The sequence below is a fragment of the Bos javanicus genome, chromosome 4 (genome assembly GCF_032452875.1).
Source record: "Bos javanicus breed banteng chromosome 4, ARS-OSU_banteng_1.0, whole genome shotgun sequence".
Classification (NCBI taxonomy): Eukaryota; Metazoa; Chordata; class Mammalia; order Artiodactyla; family Bovidae; genus Bos; species Bos javanicus.
This window is the reverse complement of record NC_083871.1, coordinates 103,633,662-103,654,359: the sequence shown is the minus strand read 5'-3', so window position 1 is coordinate 103,654,359 and position 20,698 is coordinate 103,633,662. Positions and strand designations below refer to the sequence as shown.

The 20,698-nt window shown below is 48.0% G+C and overlaps 1 protein-coding gene across 6 annotated transcripts in view; it reads left to right on the top strand.

The window, feature by feature from the left end:
- HIPK2 (homeodomain interacting protein kinase 2) overlaps positions 1–13,040 on the top strand; it is a 203,899-nt gene extending 190,859 nt beyond the window's left edge. For all 6 annotated transcript variants that reach the window (XM_061414873.1, XM_061414872.1, XM_061414875.1 and 3 more), the window contains one exon: positions 972–13,040. In XM_061414873.1, the coding sequence (XP_061270857.1) occupies positions 972–1,442 (471 nt within the window). In that variant the 3' untranslated portion in view covers positions 1,443–13,040. The remainder of the gene's footprint in view (positions 1–971) is intronic.
- The last annotated feature ends 7,658 nt before the right edge of the window (positions 13,041–20,698 follow it).

Sequence of the window (20,698 nt, the reverse complement as noted above, 5' to 3'; positions counted from 1 at the left end):
CTGCAGGTCACCTTGGAAAAGGTGGATCCTCAATACATGGAGAGCCAGTCCAACGCGAAATGACTTGTCTAATGTTCCAAAGCCCTTAGTGATGCGGTGCCTGCTTAAAAATAGTCTGGCCCACATGTTGCCTTTTCAGCCCAGCGAAGGGTAAAACACTGGGTCTGGGCCCACTTCGGCCCAGAACCCCAGAGACAGACCTAGAGTCCAACCACGCCAGGCCTCCTGAGTCATTACAGTGAAGGAGGCCTCACACAGGGACCCCAAACCCAGGAAAAGAGCCGGTAAACTTGGGAGACAGTGGTTGATACTCAGGGGAGTATCAACCAGGCCGTGTCTCCAGGGGCAGCACTCAGCCTGTGTGTCTAGGATCACTCAGGTCTGAATTGCAAAATGGACTCCAGCCCTGCTTCCTTAGTAGCTGGGAGGTAAGATAAGACCACGTGTGTGTTGTGACTCAGTCTCTGGCTGAGAGAAGGTGGCTTCATTTGTATGTGACTTCAGAATACGGCAACGTTTCTGAGAGCCTGCTGTTTGGGGAGCAGGACTTCACGGTGAGGCAGGAAAGTGGTCCGCACTCAGAGACGGGCCCGTGTGACACTTCACAGCTGCAGGATGTCCTCGGGAGACATGCTGTCTCCTGTTGCCTCTGCAGCTGGCTCTGTCGGTGTGTCACCCGGCCCAGGAAACAGCAGGGCACCACCTTGCTTCTCGGACAGGTTGACTGATATTTTTCCCAGCATGTGAACGAGGCATCTTCTGTGATCCCTGCCGCACCGCCCTCCCCACCCTCCTCCTGACTCTCCTCCCCAGCCCTCACTTCCGCTTTCTCCCAAGTCCTCACTTCCGCCTCCTCCCCACTCCCCCCACCTTCCTCCCTCTCTGCCCGCTCCCGCCCCATGCTCTTCTGCGCATGCGTATGTCCAGTCCCCCCACACCCCCCCAACGCGGTCCTCCTGGTCCTTCTCCAGGCTCAACAGCACATTGCCGCAGACCGCGCCGGGAGCCACCGACGTCAGCAGGCCTACATCACTCCCACGATGGCCCAGGCTCCATACTCCTTTCCGCACAACAGCCCCAGCCACGGCACTGTGCACCCCCACCTGGCCGCCGCCGCCGCCGCCGCCCACCTCCCTGCCCAGCCCCACCTCTACACCTACACAGCACCCGCGGCCCTGGGCTCCACGGGCACCGTGGCCCATCTGGTGGCCTCCCAAGGCTCGGCGCGTCACACCGTGCAGCACACTGCCTACCCGGCCAGCATCGTCCACCAGGTCCCCGTGAGCATGGGCCCCCGGGTCCTGCCCTCACCCACCATACACCCAAGTCAGTATCCAGCCCAGTTTGCCCACCAGACCTACATCAGCGCCTCTCCAGCCTCCACAGTCTACACTGGATACCCACTGAGCCCAGCCAAGGTCAACCAGTACCCTTACATATAAACACTGGAAGGGGAGGGGATGGGAGGGAGGCTGGCCAGAGGGAGAGGAGGAGGGACGGAGGGGGGATCTGGGGCTTCTGTACTGAAGATGCCGCACAGAAACAATGCAAACGGGCAGGGGTGGGGGGGCAGGGGGCAGGGACGGGACACAGATGAAACTTGAACTAGGAAGTAGGAGGACTGAGAGCGGAGGAGAGAACATTTTGAAAAGGAAGGGATTTAAGGAGGGGGGAAAATTATGCTTTTTATTTTAAAAAAGAAAAAGGAAAAAAAATTAAAAATAAAACGTCAGTAACAAAAAAAAACCCACAGCTCACGAACCCGTTCGGCACCAAACTGGAAAGAAGAAGAAGAGCCACAGAAGATTCCAGAAGTAGGGGGAGGGGGGCCTCCGTTTTTGAAGAACTTTATGAACTTTGCAAAGATTATTTTCATATGGCAGCAAGTGGCGTTTAAGAATTTGCTGTCAGGGACACCTGATACGGAAATCCAATAGATTTTTAATGATTGAACGTAAGGATTAGGGATTTTTCCAGAACTCTATAAAGGGTCGGGAGCCCTCTGGAAAGGCCAGGCTGTGGCCTGAGGAGGCTGGTGTCTAGGGGTTGGGTCGGGGTTGGCGGAGCCTAGTTCTGGTCCACTTGCCTGGACCTTTGGGGAGGGCGGGCAGGCAGCTGGGCTGAAGGAGGACCCCGGGAGAGGGTGTGTTTTTCTGAGCACTCTGGATAAATCCCTAAGCAATGATATTCCTCAAAATGTCATTAATGATGTGTGTTGCAAACTCGCTTTTTTTTTTTTTTTTTTTTGGTCTTTTCTGAAAACGTGTCTTCTCTTTGAGTGCATCCCGCGTCTCATAGCCTAGGGCTCGCGGCGTGGCCAGCACCCTGGTAAATGTAGCAGTGTGCACCTATCTGTGCTGCTTTTCGTTCACCCCATTGATACCAATAGACTATCCTCACTGTAATTGCACAAGAAAGGCGATCTCACGCAGGCACGTCCCCCGCGCGGTGGTCCAGGTGCGCCCTCCCGCCCCCGGCACCGCCTCCGGCTCTCGCAGACTTGGTTTTTACATCCTTTCCTCCTAGTGCCTTAGCGACCGGGGACGCGGTTGAGGGTTTACTTCCACGGTACTCCAAGAAGCCGGCTGAGGCGAGTCTCAGCCTCTCAGCCCTTCTTCTGTGCTGTTGCAACATTTTACTCTGGTCTTTTCCTTTTCCTTTTTTTTTTTTTTTTAATTTTAATTTTATTTTAATAAGCTGTTGTCTTTCCCCGGGCTGTTTGCTAGCAGAGGAGTGTCAGGGAACTGGCAGGGGCTAGGAGAGCCAGTGGGTCAGGAGACGGCTGCGGGAGGTGGATGGTGGTGGGTGAGGCTGACGCTGGAGATGGCTTGGCGTGGCTCTTCCCCTGGTGGACAAAGCAAGAGAGACTGACTCCCCACCCTGCACCTTCACCCAGTTCTGCCCCCAGCGGGCTAGCTCTGCCATCTGTGGGATCACAGATCCCATCTCAGTTTCAGGAATGTTGGCTTTGCTTCTGACGCAAGGAGCAAAGGAGAGGAGTGGCCTGCAGCCTCCAGGCCGGGCACTGGCTTCGGGTCGGTCGCCACCTGTCCGCAGGGCGGAGAGCAGGCCTGGGGGCCCGCCCCGTGTTCTCAGACCCGCCCCACACTCCACTCCACCAGTCCAGCCCATCTGGCCTCTGCTTCCACCCTCCCACCCCACCAGGCTGTGTTTTTCTCTCAACCATTTTGCCTGATCCCTTTCTCTGTAGACAACCGCCAACCATCATTTGCTGCTAAATCTTTCCTCGCGTTACCCAGGCCTACCCCAGGCAGGCCTTCGTTTCTGGTCTTTGAGGGTTCGGGTGGGCAGAAGGCTGGAGGGACATTCACGAGGGTGAGCCGGTGATCTTGGACCGCCCTTGGGAAAACACGCCCACGGGCAGTCAAATTTCCAAGGAAGTTTGCCGTGTGCCCTCTGTGCATCGTTGATAACGTTCTGGAAATTTCCTCAGGCTTTGAACACTGGTGGGGGTGGGGGTGGAGAGGTGTCTCTATCCATAGCAAATTATTGTTACACACGAAAACGTTGGGAGGTGCTGTCTGGTCCCAGACGGGATTTTTAACTGTGGTCCTCACTGTTCGATGGTTGATGCGGAGCCCCTGACCCCAAAGCCAAGCTTCCAAGGTGCAGAGGGATCGCTCCCGGGTTCGAACAGCAGTCCGCACCCGCCTCCCTCACTTTCCTTCCCCATCCTGCGGTATCCCTTAACGATCTACTGTGAAAGGTGTTTTTAATCTTGATATCCGACCTAATTCAGTAACGAAGCCCAGCCCTTACCTTAGCTCTTAGCTGTGAAATGTGAAATAACTCTGGAAAATATCCCCTCTCCATGCATCAATTCTACTTAAACGACAAAGAAATCGGTCCCCAGGTTGGAACCAGCTTAGTCCCGGCCTCAGCCTGGAAGGAAGGAAGGACCCCGTGTCCGCCGGGGAGCCGCCTACAGCAGGACACAATGGTGTCTTCATGGCGCCACAGTCAATGCATCTTCTATCTGGACGTGGGGAAGTGCTGCCATTCTGAGACAACCAGAAAGTGGTCCATGGGGGTGGGGGCGGGGAATGTGCCAGAGGACTCGTGAGCCCGAGCACTCACGGAGCCACGCCAGCCTGCGGACGGATCTCTGTTCTGGACTCGCGGCATCCAGAGGGCAGCAGTGCCCCGTCCAACCCTCCCCGTGCCCAGTCGCACAAGTCATGGCTGCAAACGAGCCAGCGTTTTTGCCTTATTGGGTAGCATACTGGACCCCTGGTACTGTTCACTTCCAGCGCTTTCTAGATCTGATCTTTTAACAGGAAAAGACAACGTAGCCTTCCACTTTAATGAAAATTATTTTGTCTACTTAAGTTGGAAGTTACTCTTTCACCTGACATTTTCTTTCCTTTCCTTCCTGATCAGGAAATGAAAGTTTCATGCTGCTCATAAAGATAATATTATTGTACTAATTATTTTGGTTATTAACCTTTGTAATTATTATCCTAATCATCATTTTGATATTTTAGTTGGGGGTTTAAAGTGCACATTTATTCCAAGTTATCTTTGTGTTTTCTCTTTAATATTTAAATTTATTTTATTGTATCTGTGAGTATCTGAGTAGACAGGAGGGACATCCAGATGTCCAGTTTTGTCAGACCAAAAAGAAAAGAAAAGAAGGAAGGATTCAGGAATCAGGAAAAAGCTGTCAAGAATGATCCACCAGAGAACAAAAGTCTGAAGAAGAATCGAAGCCTTTATCTCTGTGTAAGCCAACTTGGGCTCTGGACAGCATGGTTCGTGGTCACCATCAAGACTAGATTTTTCTAGACTCTCAGTGGCCTGGGAAGAGATCTGAGGAGGCTCCTTGGAGGCTGAACCCTCAGCATGGTCCTCTCCAACCTTCTCTGTGCTTCTGAAATCTGCTAAATAGACCCTGGGCCTGCCTGGCATCTGATACTGACCTGTCAAGGAAAAAAAAAAAAGCCCTCTGCCCAGAGCTGACCCAGCCCCCTCCCTAAAAGTCCCCCCTTTTCCCATCAGCCCACCGGAAGTGTGGCTTACACCCTTCAGTGTATAGATAATGTTGCCTCCTAGAAGCCACTGAAGGTAACGAGCTGATGGAAGGTGCTTAGGCAGGTGGTACCTTCCCCTGGGAGATGTCAGCCTCCCTGCCCCTAACAAACCACACTGCCCACTTCTTCAGTCCCTGCCCCCACCCAGTACATCTCTGCACACAATTCTAGGGACAAACTGTGGAGCCAAAAAAATAATAAATAGGGATAGTAGGAGGCCAGAAGAGCACTGACCGTGTCCGGCAGGTCCTCGGACAGTATGGGCTGCTGCCCCCATGAACTCGTTGGCCAGTGGAGGGGCACAGTGGGGCCTTACAGCGATGCCCACTGGGCTCTGACTGTGCCCTTTAGGCCACCATGCTGGGTGCCATGGGCTTTCTAAATCAGCTTGAGGTGCCCACACACCGCCCACCAAACCCAGAAACTACCAGGCCCCAGGTGGGTGAAATAAGGCCTGGAATGACGGGCTTCACTGAGGCTAATGAAGGGAGACGCCAGGTCATGCCCAGCCCCCCACCACTCAGCGAACATTAGTATCCTCCCCGCATCCCCACCTGCCTTTTTCTTCCAACCCAAGCACAGAGCTGTGGGTCTGAAGCCCTCGGAGAAGGCCCTAGTGGGAGAGATGAGCCCCTCTGTGGGTTCCTCAGCAGCTGCTTGAACTCCCACCCCATCCTCCAACCCTGAGTCGCCCTGGCAGATAGGCTGAATAAAGGCTGCCCGTCCCCAGGACCCAGCTCCCAAGTGGAGAGATGCCAACCTAGTCTTCATGTAGACCACAAATACCCTAGAACATCATCTGCTCTGGAATTGGCTCCATCCTCCTTTACTGAAGCAACATGGTTACGGCTCAGAGGGGCAGGCTAAAAAAGACAGGTCAAGGGGAGCCTCGTAACCGGAGCCCTGGGAACCGCAGGTTGATTTGCTTCTGCTCGTGTCGTCTCGCAGGCGCCTCGGGTATTTGCACCGCCATCTCTGTGCTTAGTGCCTCCTTTCATGATGTTTTGGCTGTTTCCAAGGGAAGGGTGAGCAGGCCGATGGGTGGGAGGGTCTGAGGCTTGGTGCCAATTAATACTGTGACGTGGAGCATGTGGTTGGTCGAATTCAGAGGGAAAGGAAGGGTTGGTTGTCTCCTGGACTGTCTTTGCATTCTGGCCTTACTGGTGGTGAGTGGCTGGTGGGCTGTGGGAGCTGGAAGACTTTACCCACCCAGACACCAGACTGTGGGATGTAAGGAAGGCAAGGAAAGATCAGCCCAGCTGCTGACAGGCAGATTTCCCTCGACCGGATCTCTGGAATTGCAAACACTCATTTTTGAACAAGCTCGTGGTGGAGGATTTGGGTTGTGTGAGTGTGTGTGAGTGAGTGGAGCAGACTTTCTTGGAAACTGGAGGAAGGAGATGAGGAGGCTTAAGGAAATATTGCTGATGGGCTGTGGTTGATGAAACATGGTGGGCTGACTGGCCGGCCCCAGCTCTCGTCCTGGTGCTGGGGGTGGGGTGGGATGTGGGGCTCTCCATGGCCTGTTCAGTAGCTGCGGGGACAGAACAGAAGAGAAAAACGAGGTGCCCTCGAGCAGCAGAGAGGCCAGGGCTCCTTCTGTGGGTCGCAGACCTTGCCCAGCACTGCTCAACACCAGCCCAAGCGATTCTGCCATGAAATATTCCAGCCCCAGGGACCCAACTTGCTTCTCGCCCCTTCTCTGTGTTTTCTTTCTGGTGTGTCTTAGAGATTTCAGATGGGGAAGGCTCAGAGTTGAGCAAGCTAGAGCTGTCCTAACCAAATTGGAAAGGAAAGTGAAAGTGTTCCTTTCTTTAGCCAAAGACCCTCTTCTCAAAGACACCCCCAGATGTGGACAGAATGGCATTCCTCTGTCCTTCCTCTCCCGGCAATAATGACTCTGTCAGTGATGCAATCCCGTTTATATCCTTCTCTTGCCTGACTTGTTTTGGGTTTTTTGTTTTTGACTTTATTTTAAAACTGTGCTCATCTTGTAAGTGGAGTGGAGGTTTATAACCCCCAAATGCTGCTGCTGTCAGGAAACTGGAAGTACTGCATGGATCTGTGGGTGGAACTCACCTTGAGTTACCTCGGGTATCTGCCGGAGCAGACCAGCCAGGAGGTGCGGCTCTGTCTGGGTCAGGTGCACGCCAGGACCGGGCTCAGGGGGTCAGTATTTTTCCACTTCGATGCCTTAGGACTCTCACTTCTGAGTTCCACAGACGGGACTCAGTGGAGAGATGGAGATGGCAAACTGATATTTAAAGGCAGTAGAAACCCCTTGAAGGCTTTTGGCACCCTCACTCACTTGAGCAACCCAACCTAGGAGAAGTTTTTCCCATCCTTCTGGCAGCTCCCAAAAGTCCAAGAGAGCCAGCTCTGAGCCAGTTCTTCATTTGAGACTCATGAGAATCTGCAGAGAAGTGACCCTTCTGCGGGGCATGCTTGCTCAGGGTACCTCTGCCAGAAGGGAGCTTCCTGACGCCCCAGCTTGAGTCCCAGAAGCCTCTGCGAGCCCCTAATTGCACTCTCATTGCATTAGAATTTCACGTTGACTGTCTCTGTTAAAACTTGCCATGTCCTTCGAGTAGGAGCCAACATTTGTTGAATGCTTTCAATACACCAGGCTCATCCCAAGCCCTTAGTGAGCACGGCCTCCCGGTACCCTCAGACCCACCCCTATTCACAACACCCCTCTCCTCCATTTACAGAGGAGGAAGTTGATGAGACAGTCGACTCTCTGAGAAAGTAGGCTGTGTTAAGGAAAGGAAATACAAGGATTGGGGGTGGCCCCAAATCCCCGAGCTTCTAGTGAAATTTTGTGTTCTTGAGACCTTTACTAACAGAATTTGTTTCCCTTGTTAAATAATCATCAGTGAGTGGCCTCGTGTTTCTGGTGATCCGTCTATGATGCTCCCATTGACTGTGTGCCAGACACTGTGCTGGAAGTCGCTCCTGTTTATCCCGTTTCATTTCGTCTTCATAATAGCCCTATGAAATCGGCAGTACTAGTCCCTTTACAGATGAGGCAGATGGCTTGGTGAACTGGTAACCAGCCCAGGGTCACACAAGCCAGTAGGGAAGGCCGGCCGTGACCTGGGTCTGCCCAGCTCACAGACGCTGGCCTCAGCTGTCTCCTGGGAGTGTGTGCGAAGAAGGGCCTCACAGGAGCGTTGCCCCGCACCACCCCTGCCCTGTGCGCAGAGCTCAGCAGAAGGTCTGTATGTAGAGGGAGTCCTGAATCTGATCCAGGCAGCAAGGGCAGAATTAGTTTGACTTTTAGAGAAAATCTTAGGGGAGTTTCTTTTGATTAATCATAGTAGGGTTCATTTTCGATTCCTTTTCAGTGCACCAACTAGCTTTAGCAGTGCTGCTGCTGCGACAAACTCTTATAAGAGTGAAGGAAAAAAAAAGTGTTCTTTTCTTCTTTTAAAAAAATATTTTTTTCTTGCTTATAGTTAATTCTAGAAAGGCAATACTAAAAGTATATATTTTCTTCAAAATACTATTTTTTACTGCACTGATAAATATCATAACGACTCTGGTCTCTGTAATCAATCCACCCTTCAGCTCTGGGTAGAACCAAAGGCAGGATTCACACCAAATTTGTAAATAATCACGTGTGAGTCTGGTGTCCAGGAACTGTTTTTTCTTTGTGTTTAAAAAAATAAAAAAAAAAAAAAAAGGAAAAAAGAGACAAGATCAAGATGATATTTAGAAAGAGGAACAAAATTAAGTTTTCTTTCAAGATAGCCTTCTCAAAGAAATGGGAAGCAACATGTTGTGCAAACTGAAGAAAAATTAGCCAACTTTCAGGATACAAGGAAGGGGAGCCTCTGGCTGAGGTGGGAGATTAACAGTAACGTAGAAACGTGTTTCCTTTGGTTGAAAGGTGGCAAGAATTTAGCAATGCTTTAGAACTAGATTTTTCATTTTGTGGAAAACCATTACCATTTGTTACGAAATATCTCTGCAGTTGTTTGGAATGGGGTTTTCAGTTTCTTTTTTTTTTCCTTTAAAAATTTCCTTATTGACTGGCTCCAGACATGTTTGCCTCAATTCTTAGGTAGTTTACACAAGTTCTAGAGTCTTCTAGAGCTTTAATTCCATTGGAAGCAAACCCAGCTAATCAGAATTTGAGATCCTGGTTGGTTTGAATAGGTATTCTGGAATTCTTGACAGAACACCTGAAGACTTCTTTTTTTTTTTTTAAGAAGGTTTTAGATACGTTATCTTACACAAACTGTGACCTGATGGCAATAATTACCTCAAATGTGGGCATTCATCCTGGTTTTAGCCTTTTTTGAAATCATGTAGCCAGCTTGCTCTTGGAATTTAAAAGACTATAAATATAAACTCTGTGTGGGCTGAAAACAATGATTACTGCACATCCTGGTCGTTGTTGCTTAAGTGAACTCTGAAAATAGGTAATCTTTACAACAGAAATTAAACCAAGGGAGAGAATATTCTTTGTGTTTTCAAATGTGAGTTTCAAATGCACATGTTTAAGTATATATGTTTTTAGCTACTGTAAAATGCTGTTAGCCTTCCAAGATATCAAGAGAGTCACGTTTTAAGTGCATAAACTATAAACAATTGACTGTGGATAACTAAACATATTTCTGGCCACGTTTTATAGTTAAAGTATTTTATAGTTTACATTTAAACTGGTACTTTTTAAAGAAAATTTCTGTTTATAACTGACATCTTCGGACCCCAGCAATTGCCTCTTCAGTTGGAGGCCACATTCCCCCAAGGCAGGTGTGTTCTGCCCCTACTGTAGCGCACCGTGAGCATTTCCATCCGTATTGCTGGTTTCCATGGGAACTCGAGAGAATGTAAAGGGATTTCCAGGCTGAGCAGGAAGGGGTGAGTCCACAGCCTGGGCCAGGTGCAAAGATCTGCCACGTGATATGCACACTGGTGGTCAAGGCCTTCCTTTTGACATCTTGGAAGAGGCAGAGAGAATAGACATCTGGTTCATTGATTTTGTCTTGATTTGAATGTTTAATTTATTAATCGACCCACTGACTTGCAGGCACCAGGCAGTAGAAGACACTGGGATTCAGGTGGCCCCAAGGGTACAGCTGCTATTTCTGGGGCCCCAGCAATACTCTGATTGGTGTTTTGCAGGGGAGAGTCATACACCCCCGTGCCTATATTTACTGGTTGAGTTTTCCATATATCTGCTGTCATTTAATTCCTTTTGTCCTTTAAAACAAAGTGTAAAAGGATATGTTTACTTTTTACTCTTTATCAAACTTCTGTTTGAAGCCTAGGTCATTAGGAGGTGGGATCTAGATTTTTTTTTTTTTTTTTAACAGCTCAGTGTTTTATTCAGTAAACAGAGGGTAAGTAGTACATCCTCCAGGCGTGGGGGTGGGCCGACCCCAAAGGAGAGGCCTAGACTCTTTTTTTCTAGAGATTGTAAGTGCTGCTGAGCAGGAGGAAGGGACTGGAGACTGAAGGGCAGCTAGGGGGGCAGATGATGAGATCTATCCAAGTAGAGGTCACAATTGAGAGGCCCCGTCGCCATGCAGAAGCAGCCTGGAGGGCACCAGTTGCCCTAAATGTTTTGGTTCATTTCTTCTTTTGTGCCACAACCTTAGCGCAGAGGACCTACTGTGATCCAAAGGGCATTCCTTTAGCAAATAACACCTTAAAAGCTGCAGAACACCTGGGACCAGGGAACTGGTGGTGGTTCTTAATGCACTTGCTTTTTCCTTGTGAACTCTGTTGATAGCACGTTCTTATCACAGTATTCGGTTGGAAATGTCACTGTAAAATAGTTTTTGTCTTGCCTCTCCTAATTCAACTATCACTTTCCTCTGGTTTTCTCCCGTGATTTAAATAACCAAATATATTTTATGTCATTGTCTTTGGGGCTTAATCATATTTTTAAAAAAACAGAGGAATAGAAATTAGCTTTTTTTTTTTTTTTTTAGTAAATATGCTGTATCTGAAAAAAGGGCTCTGCCTTCTCTCTCGTTTCCTTTCAGCCAGCCTCCACGCAAACCTCCCAGCACCCTTGCCCTCTTGTGTTGGGGCACTGCTCCCCCCACCGCCCCCACACGTGGCCACCTTGGCTTCCGCCCTGATGTCCCCACAGCCCCATCCATGCCCAGGCACCCAGGACGCCCAGGAAGCTCTCAAGAGCCAGGAAGAAGGATCCACTTAGCCTTGCCAATGGTGGTCTTGCCTCCCTGTTAGATATTCGCCTGCTTGGTTGAAGGGGCAATGGATTTATTTTTATTATTATTATTTTAATAGTTTGGCTCAGGTTATAAGGAAGAACTTGGGAAATGGAAAGTGACTTGACCATGCCCATCCTTCGTAGCTTTCTGTGACTTCTGAATGGAACCTAAAGCGTGCCCCACCCCAGTTCCCTCTCCTCCCTTCCGGCAGACTCCTGTAGACGCCTCCATGGCTCGTGGTTTCTCCCTGCCGTCTCATCGTCACTTTCTACCCTTTCACCGTTGCGTTACTGCTCCTTTAAAGCTTTCTCCCATGGCTTTTCCAGGGCACAATCATTTCTGGCCCCCAAAGCACCTCCTCATCCTCTTTGTGTGCGTTTCTTTAACCAAATGAAGTAGACCCGGAAGTCATACTTTGGGGCGGTAGGATTTCTAGTCTAGGAGAATCACTGTATAGATAATAGATGTTGATATATATGTGTGTGTATATATATATATCAAACCAAATTTTGGATAGGAAAAGTATAGCTTTATGGATGAGGAAGGAGAGGAGCTTTTGGAAGCTGGTTGCTATATCAGAGGAGCCAGGGATGACCCAGGCTGCGCCGTCGCACATGGACTGGAAAAGCAGGATGCGGGGGACCCAGGCACCACCTCGGGCTGCAGTGGAGGCCGGTGGCCCCGAAGGGTACTGCTGCTCTCTCTGGGTCCCCAGTAACAGGGCAGAGATGAGTGTTGGGGGGTGGGGGAGGGCGGTACAGCACATCAGAATGACTGGAATTTTCCATCCCATTTTGCTTTGACCACATGTATTGAGCTGCAGCCTCTGATATTATATCCCGTTTCCAAAAATGGTATCCATTAGGATGGAAAGAGAAGGCATCTGTAGAAATGTTTACCTTTCAACTGCCCACACATCAGGACACTCTGGATAGAAAGACTCACTCCCCAGAAAGAGAGCAGGGAAGAGGAGATCCGGTGAGGCTCGGTCACCGGTCCAAGGAACGTGGCTCCTCCCCAGGGCCATCTCGCCCAGATCTCTCTCTACCAGGTCATCTCAGCTCAGTTACCCTACAGAAGCCCTGGTCTGTTGTGTTCCTTCACTGTACGGTTTCTGTAATAAAAAAAAAAAAAGTGTTAATCCATGTTAATCTTTGTGAAAATTATTGCGTGCAACAGTATTTTCTCGTGTACCTCTTTTTCCTATGTGAATTGTCCCTCTTTTCTTTTTTTATTTATAAATGTCTACTTTTTTTAAAAAAAGACAAACCAATGTGTCGTAGGCCTATATGTAACCTATTCCTTAGTCTCATATTATAGGTATGTTATAAGAATGGATATTTTACTTGGCTTTAGAATGTTTTACAAGAAAAATAATTCTTAACTGATCCAGTCCTTGCTACTAAAATGCTTGTGTTTTTCATCATGACGTCGTGTGCTTCTAAATTAATGATCATTTTTGTTGTAGAAAAATGGAGTGAATTTATATTAGTCTTGGAAACTAATAATAGCATTGTAAATTTATGAGATGATTTTAACAGAAAAAAATTATAGAAGAATATAGTTATTTTAATTGTAATATTACTAACTGTAGGGTGAGGAAGGGGGGGGTCCCGTTGTGGTGAACTATGTTATAGCTTGTTACTCACAGTTTCTTTTTGATCATTTTTTCGGTCTCTGAGGTGAAACGAGTTATTAATTAAAATTTGTAAACTCACATATGCATATTGTATATGTGTAGAAATGTAATCACACTTTGTCTTGGAATTACATTAAACTGTTTGGAATCACTGTACACTCGCCCTGGCACGTTTATTTATTCTAGAGCCAGACCAGTTCTGAGACTGCAGAGGTTGTTAATACGAGTCACAGCTTAAGTTATTTAGCCCTCTGGAAAATATTTAATACCTCTGAACACATTCATAACCCACCACTGCATTTTAAATCTGCCAGCAGGAATGTATGTGCCTGAAGAGGGGAGGTCTTGAGGTCATGTCACTACCTGCTCCTGGACAGCTGGACAGGGCAGCTGGACAGGGGGTCGTCTCCTCACTGCCACTGACTCAGCTCGCCGTTTCCCAGCTCCATCCCTAAGGGCTAAGGCATTGCTATCATCTGCTGTCCCAAGCACTCCCCAAAGTCATCCCAGATCTGAGTGGGAGGTCACCATCCTGTGCACCCAGGCCCACCATCTCACCAGACTTCAGTGCCAGGCAGCCCCCCACTCACCAGCACCAGGGCCCCCCCAGCACTGCCCACCAGCACTCTACCACCGTGAGAAACTCCACATCCCTCTGACTGGGCCTTCTCACCCTTCCAGCAATCTTTTCTAAAGTGGTTAAAATATACATAAAAGTTACCATCTTAACCACTTTAAAATGTACTATCAATTAGTTACATTCACAATGTTGTGCAAACCTCACCACTAGCTATTTCTAGAACTTTCATCGTCCCAAACCACCTCCTACTTTCTGTCTCTAAATTTTCCTTTTCTAGACTGAACAACAACAAAGACACTTGATGTAAGTGGATCAGTACAATATTTGCCCTTTTGTGTCTGGCTTCTTTTACTCAACAGCGTTTTCAAGGTCCGTCTACTCATGTTATAGCACGCATCCGAATTTCATTCCCTTCAAAGACTGGGGCCACTCCATTGTTTGTGTACACCACATTTGGTCTGTCCATTCATTGTTAATGGACAAGTGAGTAACGACTCAACTTCTGGCTTCTGTGAACCATGCTGCTGGAAACACGGGGATGTAAGCGCCTGAGTCCCCGCTTTCAGTTCTTTGGGATAAATACCTGAATGTGGAATTGCTGGGTTATATGGTGATTCTTCACTTTTTGAGGAATTGCCAAAATTTTCCACAGCAGCTGTACCATATTACACCCCCGGCAACTCCAGTTTCCTCACCCAGCACTCTTATCCTGTCCTTCGTGGCCAGTGTTCTCAGGCCTCAGGAATGCCAGGCTCCTGGGCCTCCATTTTCTGTGTCTCCAGGTTTCATAAGGTCCCCAACCAGCCTAAACTCTCCCCACCCACCTTCTCTTTTTTTTGGCCGTACCACCAGGCTTGAGGGATATTAGTTCCCTGACCAGGGGTTGAACCCATGCCTTCAGCAGTGGAAGCATGGAGTCCTAACCATTGGACCACCAGGGAATCCCTTCTTCCCAGGTGATGCTAGTGGTAAAGAACCTGCCAATCCAGGAGACACAGGAGATGCAGCTTGGTCCCTGTGTTGGGACGATCCCTTGGAGGAGGGCATGGCAACCCACTCTAGTATTCTTGCCTGGAGAATCCCATGGACAGAGGAGCCTGGCTTGATACAGTCCATAGTGTTGCAGAGTTGGACACGATTGAAGTGACTTTGCATGCACACCCTTTTGGCTGGTACCCTGAGCTTCCTGCTACACCTACTCACTGTGAATTCAACCATCTATGGCTCTGCTTCTCCACCCTGGCTCCCAGAACCATGGGGACCTTGGGCCAGCATCTGTGCTCGTCATTGGCTCCATGTGTGGCTGCTTGAAAACTTGCCATTCTCTCCAGCCACAATCCCTACTCTGCAGAGTCACCCAGAGAAATCCAGGCCCCCACAGGGCTCTCTCAATCCCATGCCCTCCTGAAGCCTGTGCCTCACAAGCCTTTCTCCCTTCAGCCTCAGAGGAAGAAGGGCCTGCACCCAGAGTCCCTTCCTCTCTTCAGAGCTCTTTCTTGTCAAGCATCTGCCCTTTACCTGGGATTCTCCTGCTTGTCTCACACCGGGTGCCCTTCGAGAACCAGCCTGAGTCATCCCTATGGTGGGCTCGTCCTCAGGCTCCTGATAGGGTGGGTGTCCCTGACCACAACCTCTTGTGCATACTTCTTAGTAAGCCACACTGTCAACCTTTTTTTCCTGATTTTCCTTCCCCAGGGACCACAAATTCCTTGCAGGTAAGGATTTTTCTCTCATCTCTTATTTCCATGCCTTCTATTACCCTGCTAGGCAGAGTAGGAGGTCAAGAAATATTTGGATAAATGAACACACTACATCAGGCTGCCTTCATTGCCCAATCAACCCACCTTCCCGCTGGCCAAATTCCATGTGTCCCAGAATTCAGGACAAATAAACCCTAAATGCAACTCAACCAAAACTCAAGTTCCGTAAAAATCCATGCAGAAAATTTTGACAGAACTTCAGAACTCGTCCAACAAACTTCTTCAGTGAGAAATGCACTCCAGGGATCACAGCCCATGGAAATGGAGAAGAAGCAGAGCCTATATTCCAAGTGAGATAAGAGCATGTCAATGGGAGATACAGGGCAGCTGTGTTTAAGATCTCACCATTAGTGTCTCTGGAAAGTTATTTAAATCTAAAGTGAAAAGACAGAAGAACAAATATTGTATATTAATACATACATATGGAATCTACAAAAAATGGTTCTGATGAACCTATTTGCAGGGCAAGGATAGAGACACAGAGATAGAGAACAGATTTGTAGACACAGTGAGAAGGGGAGGGTGGGACAAATTGGGAGAGCAGCATTGACAGTTCACTTCAGTTCACTTCAGTCGATCAGTCGTGTCTGACTATTTTCGACCCCATGAATCGCAGCACGCCAGGCCTCCCTGTCCATCACCAACTCCCGGAGTTTACCCAAACTCATGTCCATTGAGTCAGTGATACCATCCTGCCATCTCATCCTCTGTCGTCCCCTTCTCCTCCTGCCCTCAATCCCTCCCAGCATCAGTCTTTTCCGATGAGTCAACTCTTTGCATGACACCACTGTGTGTAAAATAGATAGCTGGTGGGAAGCTGCCGTAGAGCACAGGGAAGTCAACTCAGTGCTCTGTGATGACCTAGAGGGGCGGGATGGGGGAATGGGTGGGAGGAAGGTTCAAGAGGCAGGGGATATATATATATATACACACACACACACACACACACACACACACACACACACACACATATTCCCAGGTGGCTCAGTGGGTAAAGAACCTGCCTGCCAATGCAGAAGAGGTAAGAGACCCAGGTTCGATCCTTGGGTCAGGAAGATTCCCTGGAGTGGGGCTTGGCAACACACTCCAGTATTCTTATCTGGAGAATCTCCATGGACAGAGGAGCCTGGTGGACTATGGCCCAAAGGGTTGCATAGAGTCAACACAGCTGAGACTACTGAGCTCATACGCATGGCTGATTCACATTGTTGTACAGCAGGAAAATAAATAAATAAAATTTGTAAAATAATAAGTGAAAAGACAAAGCTACTGATGTCAATATGTTCCTCCAAGCAAAAAAAAAAAAAAAAACACTGCTTTCCTTGAACTGATGATGAACAGAAAGTGGAACTCTAGAGGCCAATAATAAATACTATTTCCCAGCAGAGCCAAGGAGCCCCTAGAGGAAGGCCAAGCCAGGAGGTAGGTGGCGCTTTCACGCAGCAGGCAGCTCCGGACTCTGCTCCCTGGCGCTTTGCTTCTGGGGGGAGGTGCTCTCACCTCACAAAGCTCCCCTTCCTTTGGGGGCATATTGCTGGGTCCTGGAGGTCCTGCCGAACAGCCACGTGCACTACGTTTTCGGCAAGAGTCTGATTTACATGTTTCCTAACTGTTCCCTGGGAATAGCTAAGCTTAAGCAAATAACCCCTCCAGTATCCTTGCCTGTAAAATCTCCATGGACAGAGGAGCCTGACGTGCTATACAGTCCATGAGGCTGCAAAGAGTCAGACACAACTGAGCAACTAAGCACACACACACAAGCAAATATCAAGTAAGTGTAAAAGCAGAGAATACACCAAGAGCAAAGTGTAAATGTAACAGTGATGGGGCAGGTGTCTTCATGACCTCTTCACTGTGTTCAGTCCCTCCCTTCTGCCCTTGGGCCCTCCCTCCCCCACCTGGCACGATGTAGGCCCAACTTGAGCCATGCAAACATCCTCCAACAGATCTTCCTTAGAAGATCTACTTTCCTTACACTGCCTGGTGCTGCTTGAGGTTGGAAACCATTCCCTCCCACCACCAACCCCCACCCCAACACCCTATTCAGCAATAACCCTAATCCTCACTCTGCTGCTGCTAAGTCACTTCAATGGTGTCCGGCTCTGTGCAACCCCAGAGACGGCAGCCCACCAGGCTCCCCCGTCCCTGGATTCTCCAGGCAAGAACACTGGAGTAGGTTGCCATTTCCTTCTCCAATGCATGAAAGTGAAAAGTGAAAGTGAAGTCACTCAGTCGTGTCCGACTCTTAGCGACCCCATGGACTCCAGCCTACCAGGCTCCTCTGCCCATGGGATTTTCCAGGCAAGAGTACTGGAGTGGGGTGCCATTGCCTTCTCCAATCCTCACTCTACAGAGAAGAAACAGCCAGAAGTCAGATAGTCCTCCAGTCTTGTGAGCCTGAAACCATGCACGATGATTAATCAAGTCCATTCCACCTGCCTCCACTGATCCAGAGCACTTTCACAATCACGTGTCCTCCAAGCAGCTTTTAACCTGAACAGTAAGATCTTTGCCTGAGTCGTTTTCTAGGAATTTGGAATTGCAGCTGCATCTAGTTCAACTGAGCCGGGTAAAATGGATAGGCCAGCGACCCTCCAGCTGGACCCCTGCAGAGGCTGGTAGCTTGGTTACATCTGCACAGAGAGTGATTCCAAACCTTTTTCCAATCACTGTGCATCAGCAAGACAACGTTGGTTTGGTAAGACGACCATCTAATTCCCATTCATGAGTGCTCTCTTTACACACATCCATCTATAGATCTAGTCCCATCTACCGACACACTCGGCATTTGACCAGCACATATAAAACACTGGAGTGCAGGTACCCTTCTCCAGAACCACTTAACTTCCGCTTCTATGTCTTTTTGTATTCTGTTTGGATGTCTTATTGCTGTGGCTCTCAGACTGTTTATCTGCTGCAGACTGAGTTCCAGAAAAACATCTACTTTATTGACTATACCAAAGCCTTTGACTGTGTGGCTCACAACAAACTGTTGAAAATTATTCAAGAGATGGGAATACCAGACCACCTTACCTGCCTCCTGAGAAACCTGTATGCAAATCAAGAAGCAACGGTTAGAATCTGACATGGAACAAGGAACTGGTTCCAAATTGAGAAAGGAGTATGTCAAGGCTGTATATTGTCACCCTACTTAATTTAATTTATATGCGGAGTATATCGTGCGAAATGCCAGACTGGATGAAGCACAAACTGGAATCATAATCACAAGGAGAAATATCAATAACCTCAGATATGCAGATGACACCACCCTTATGGCAGAAAGCAAAGAGGAAATAAACAGCCTCTTGATGAAAGTGAAATAGGAGAGTAGAAAAGCTGGTTTAAAACTCAACATTCAAAAAACTAACGTCATGGCATCCAGTCCCATCACTTCATGACAAATAGATGGGGAAAAATGGAAACAGTGATAGACTTCATTTTCTTGGGCTCCAAAATCACTGCAGATGGTGACTGCAGCCATGAAATTAAAACGTGCTTGTTCCTTGGAAGAATATCTATGACCAAAGACAGCATATTAAAAAGCAGAGGCATTGCTGACAAAGTTCTGTCTAGTCAAAGTTATGGTTTTTCCAGTAGTCATGTATGGATGTGAAAGTTGGACCATAAAGAAAGCTGAGCACCGAAGAATTGATGCTTTTGAAGTGTGGTGTTGGAGAAGACTCTTGAGAGTCCCTTGGACTGCAAGGAGATCAAACCAGTCAATCCTAAAGGAAATCAGTCCTGAATATTCATTGGAAAGACTATGCTGAAGTTGAAGCTCTAATACTTCAGCCACCTGATGCAAAGGACTGACTCACTGGAAAAGACCCTGATGCTAGGAAAGATTGAAGGCAGGGGCAGAAGGGAACGACAGAGGATGAGATGGTTGGATGGCATCACTGACTCGATGGATGTGAGTTTGAGCAGCTCTGGGAGTTGGTGATGGACAGGGAAGCCTGGCATGCTGCCATTCCATGGGGTTGCAAAGAGTTGGATACAACTGAACGACTGAACTGAACTGAAAAGCCCATGGACCAGACTGCTTATAAGAGAAAAAATTACCCATTGATATATAAAAAGGCAGAACCAGAATAGAAAAAGTGGGTGCTTGGAAGAAGCCCTTCTAAAGGAGAAATGATTGCCCCAGGTCTTAAGATAGCACTGGCCAATGAGGCATAAGAGAGAAGGCATTATCCATAACAGAGCAATTCAGAGCATGGCTTTGGAGTCAGCCATATTGGGTCCAATTCCAGGCTCTGTTGTTTATGATGGTAAAAGCTGAGAGATCACTTAACCTCTCAAGCCTCAGATTTCTTTTCTGTAAAACAGGGATAATGCCAACAGTGGCAAAGACTAATTGGATACTCTCAAAGTCGTTTCCTCTTCTTGCTGAGCACAGAGCCAGATTATATTTCCTAGCTTTCTTTGCATATAGATATGGCTGGCCCAGGACTTCCCTGGTGGTCCAATAGCTAGACTCCAAGTTCCCAATGTAGTGGGCCTGGGTACAGTCCCTGGTCAGGGAACTAGATCCTAGATGCTGCAACTAAGAGTTCACACACCAGAACTAAAAGCTCCCGTGTGCTACAACTAAGACCAAAGATCCCAAGTGCTGCAACTAAGATCCAGCACAGTCAAATAAATATATTTTTTTAAACAGCCCTAAAAAAACTCTCCTACTTTTATCCACGCTCTCTTTCCTCAATTTCTGGCCAAATGTGGAAGAGCTAATGAAGGACTTTGAAAGCTCGGAGAACCGTGGGACCACCGAATGACTTCATGGCCTCCTAATAAAACCACGTTGGACAAAGCCACAAAGAGTAAGAAAAAGCCTTTTTATAATATTTAAGCCACTGAAATTTTCGGGTTGTTTGTTACAGCAATTGCAGTTTTGATCCCTAGGTTGGGAATACCCCTGGAGAAGGAAATGGCAAACCATTCCAGTATTCTTGCCTGGGAAATGCCATGGACAGAGGAACTTTGTAGGCTACAGTCCATGGGGTCGCAAAGAGTCAGACACAACTTAACCACTAAGCGACAACAATAAATTATAGCAATTAGCCTATCCTGACTAATATAGACATTGGTTTCTGAAAGTGAGGTACTACTGTAGCAAACAGGTAAAATAAAATCCATGGCACTGGCTTAGCAGCTGGACAGAGAAATGAAGCTGATTTCAGGAGTTGGAATCATGGTGACCCACGCTTTGTTTTAATAAAACATTGGATGCACGTGCAATTAAAAAGCCTGATCAGTCTGCTGAAATATAGAACTAACAAGTCAGTCTGGTAAGATAACAGGATAAAAGGTATGACAAACCCAACAGCCTTAATTGGAGTCCGGGAAGGAGAGAAAAGAGTCAGGCAGGAGAAATATTTAGAGACAAAGGTAAGGAATCTTCCAAAATTTATGAAAACCTCAACTTTTAGAATCATGAATCTCGTGCAGGGCTTCCTTGGTAGCTCAGTGGTAAA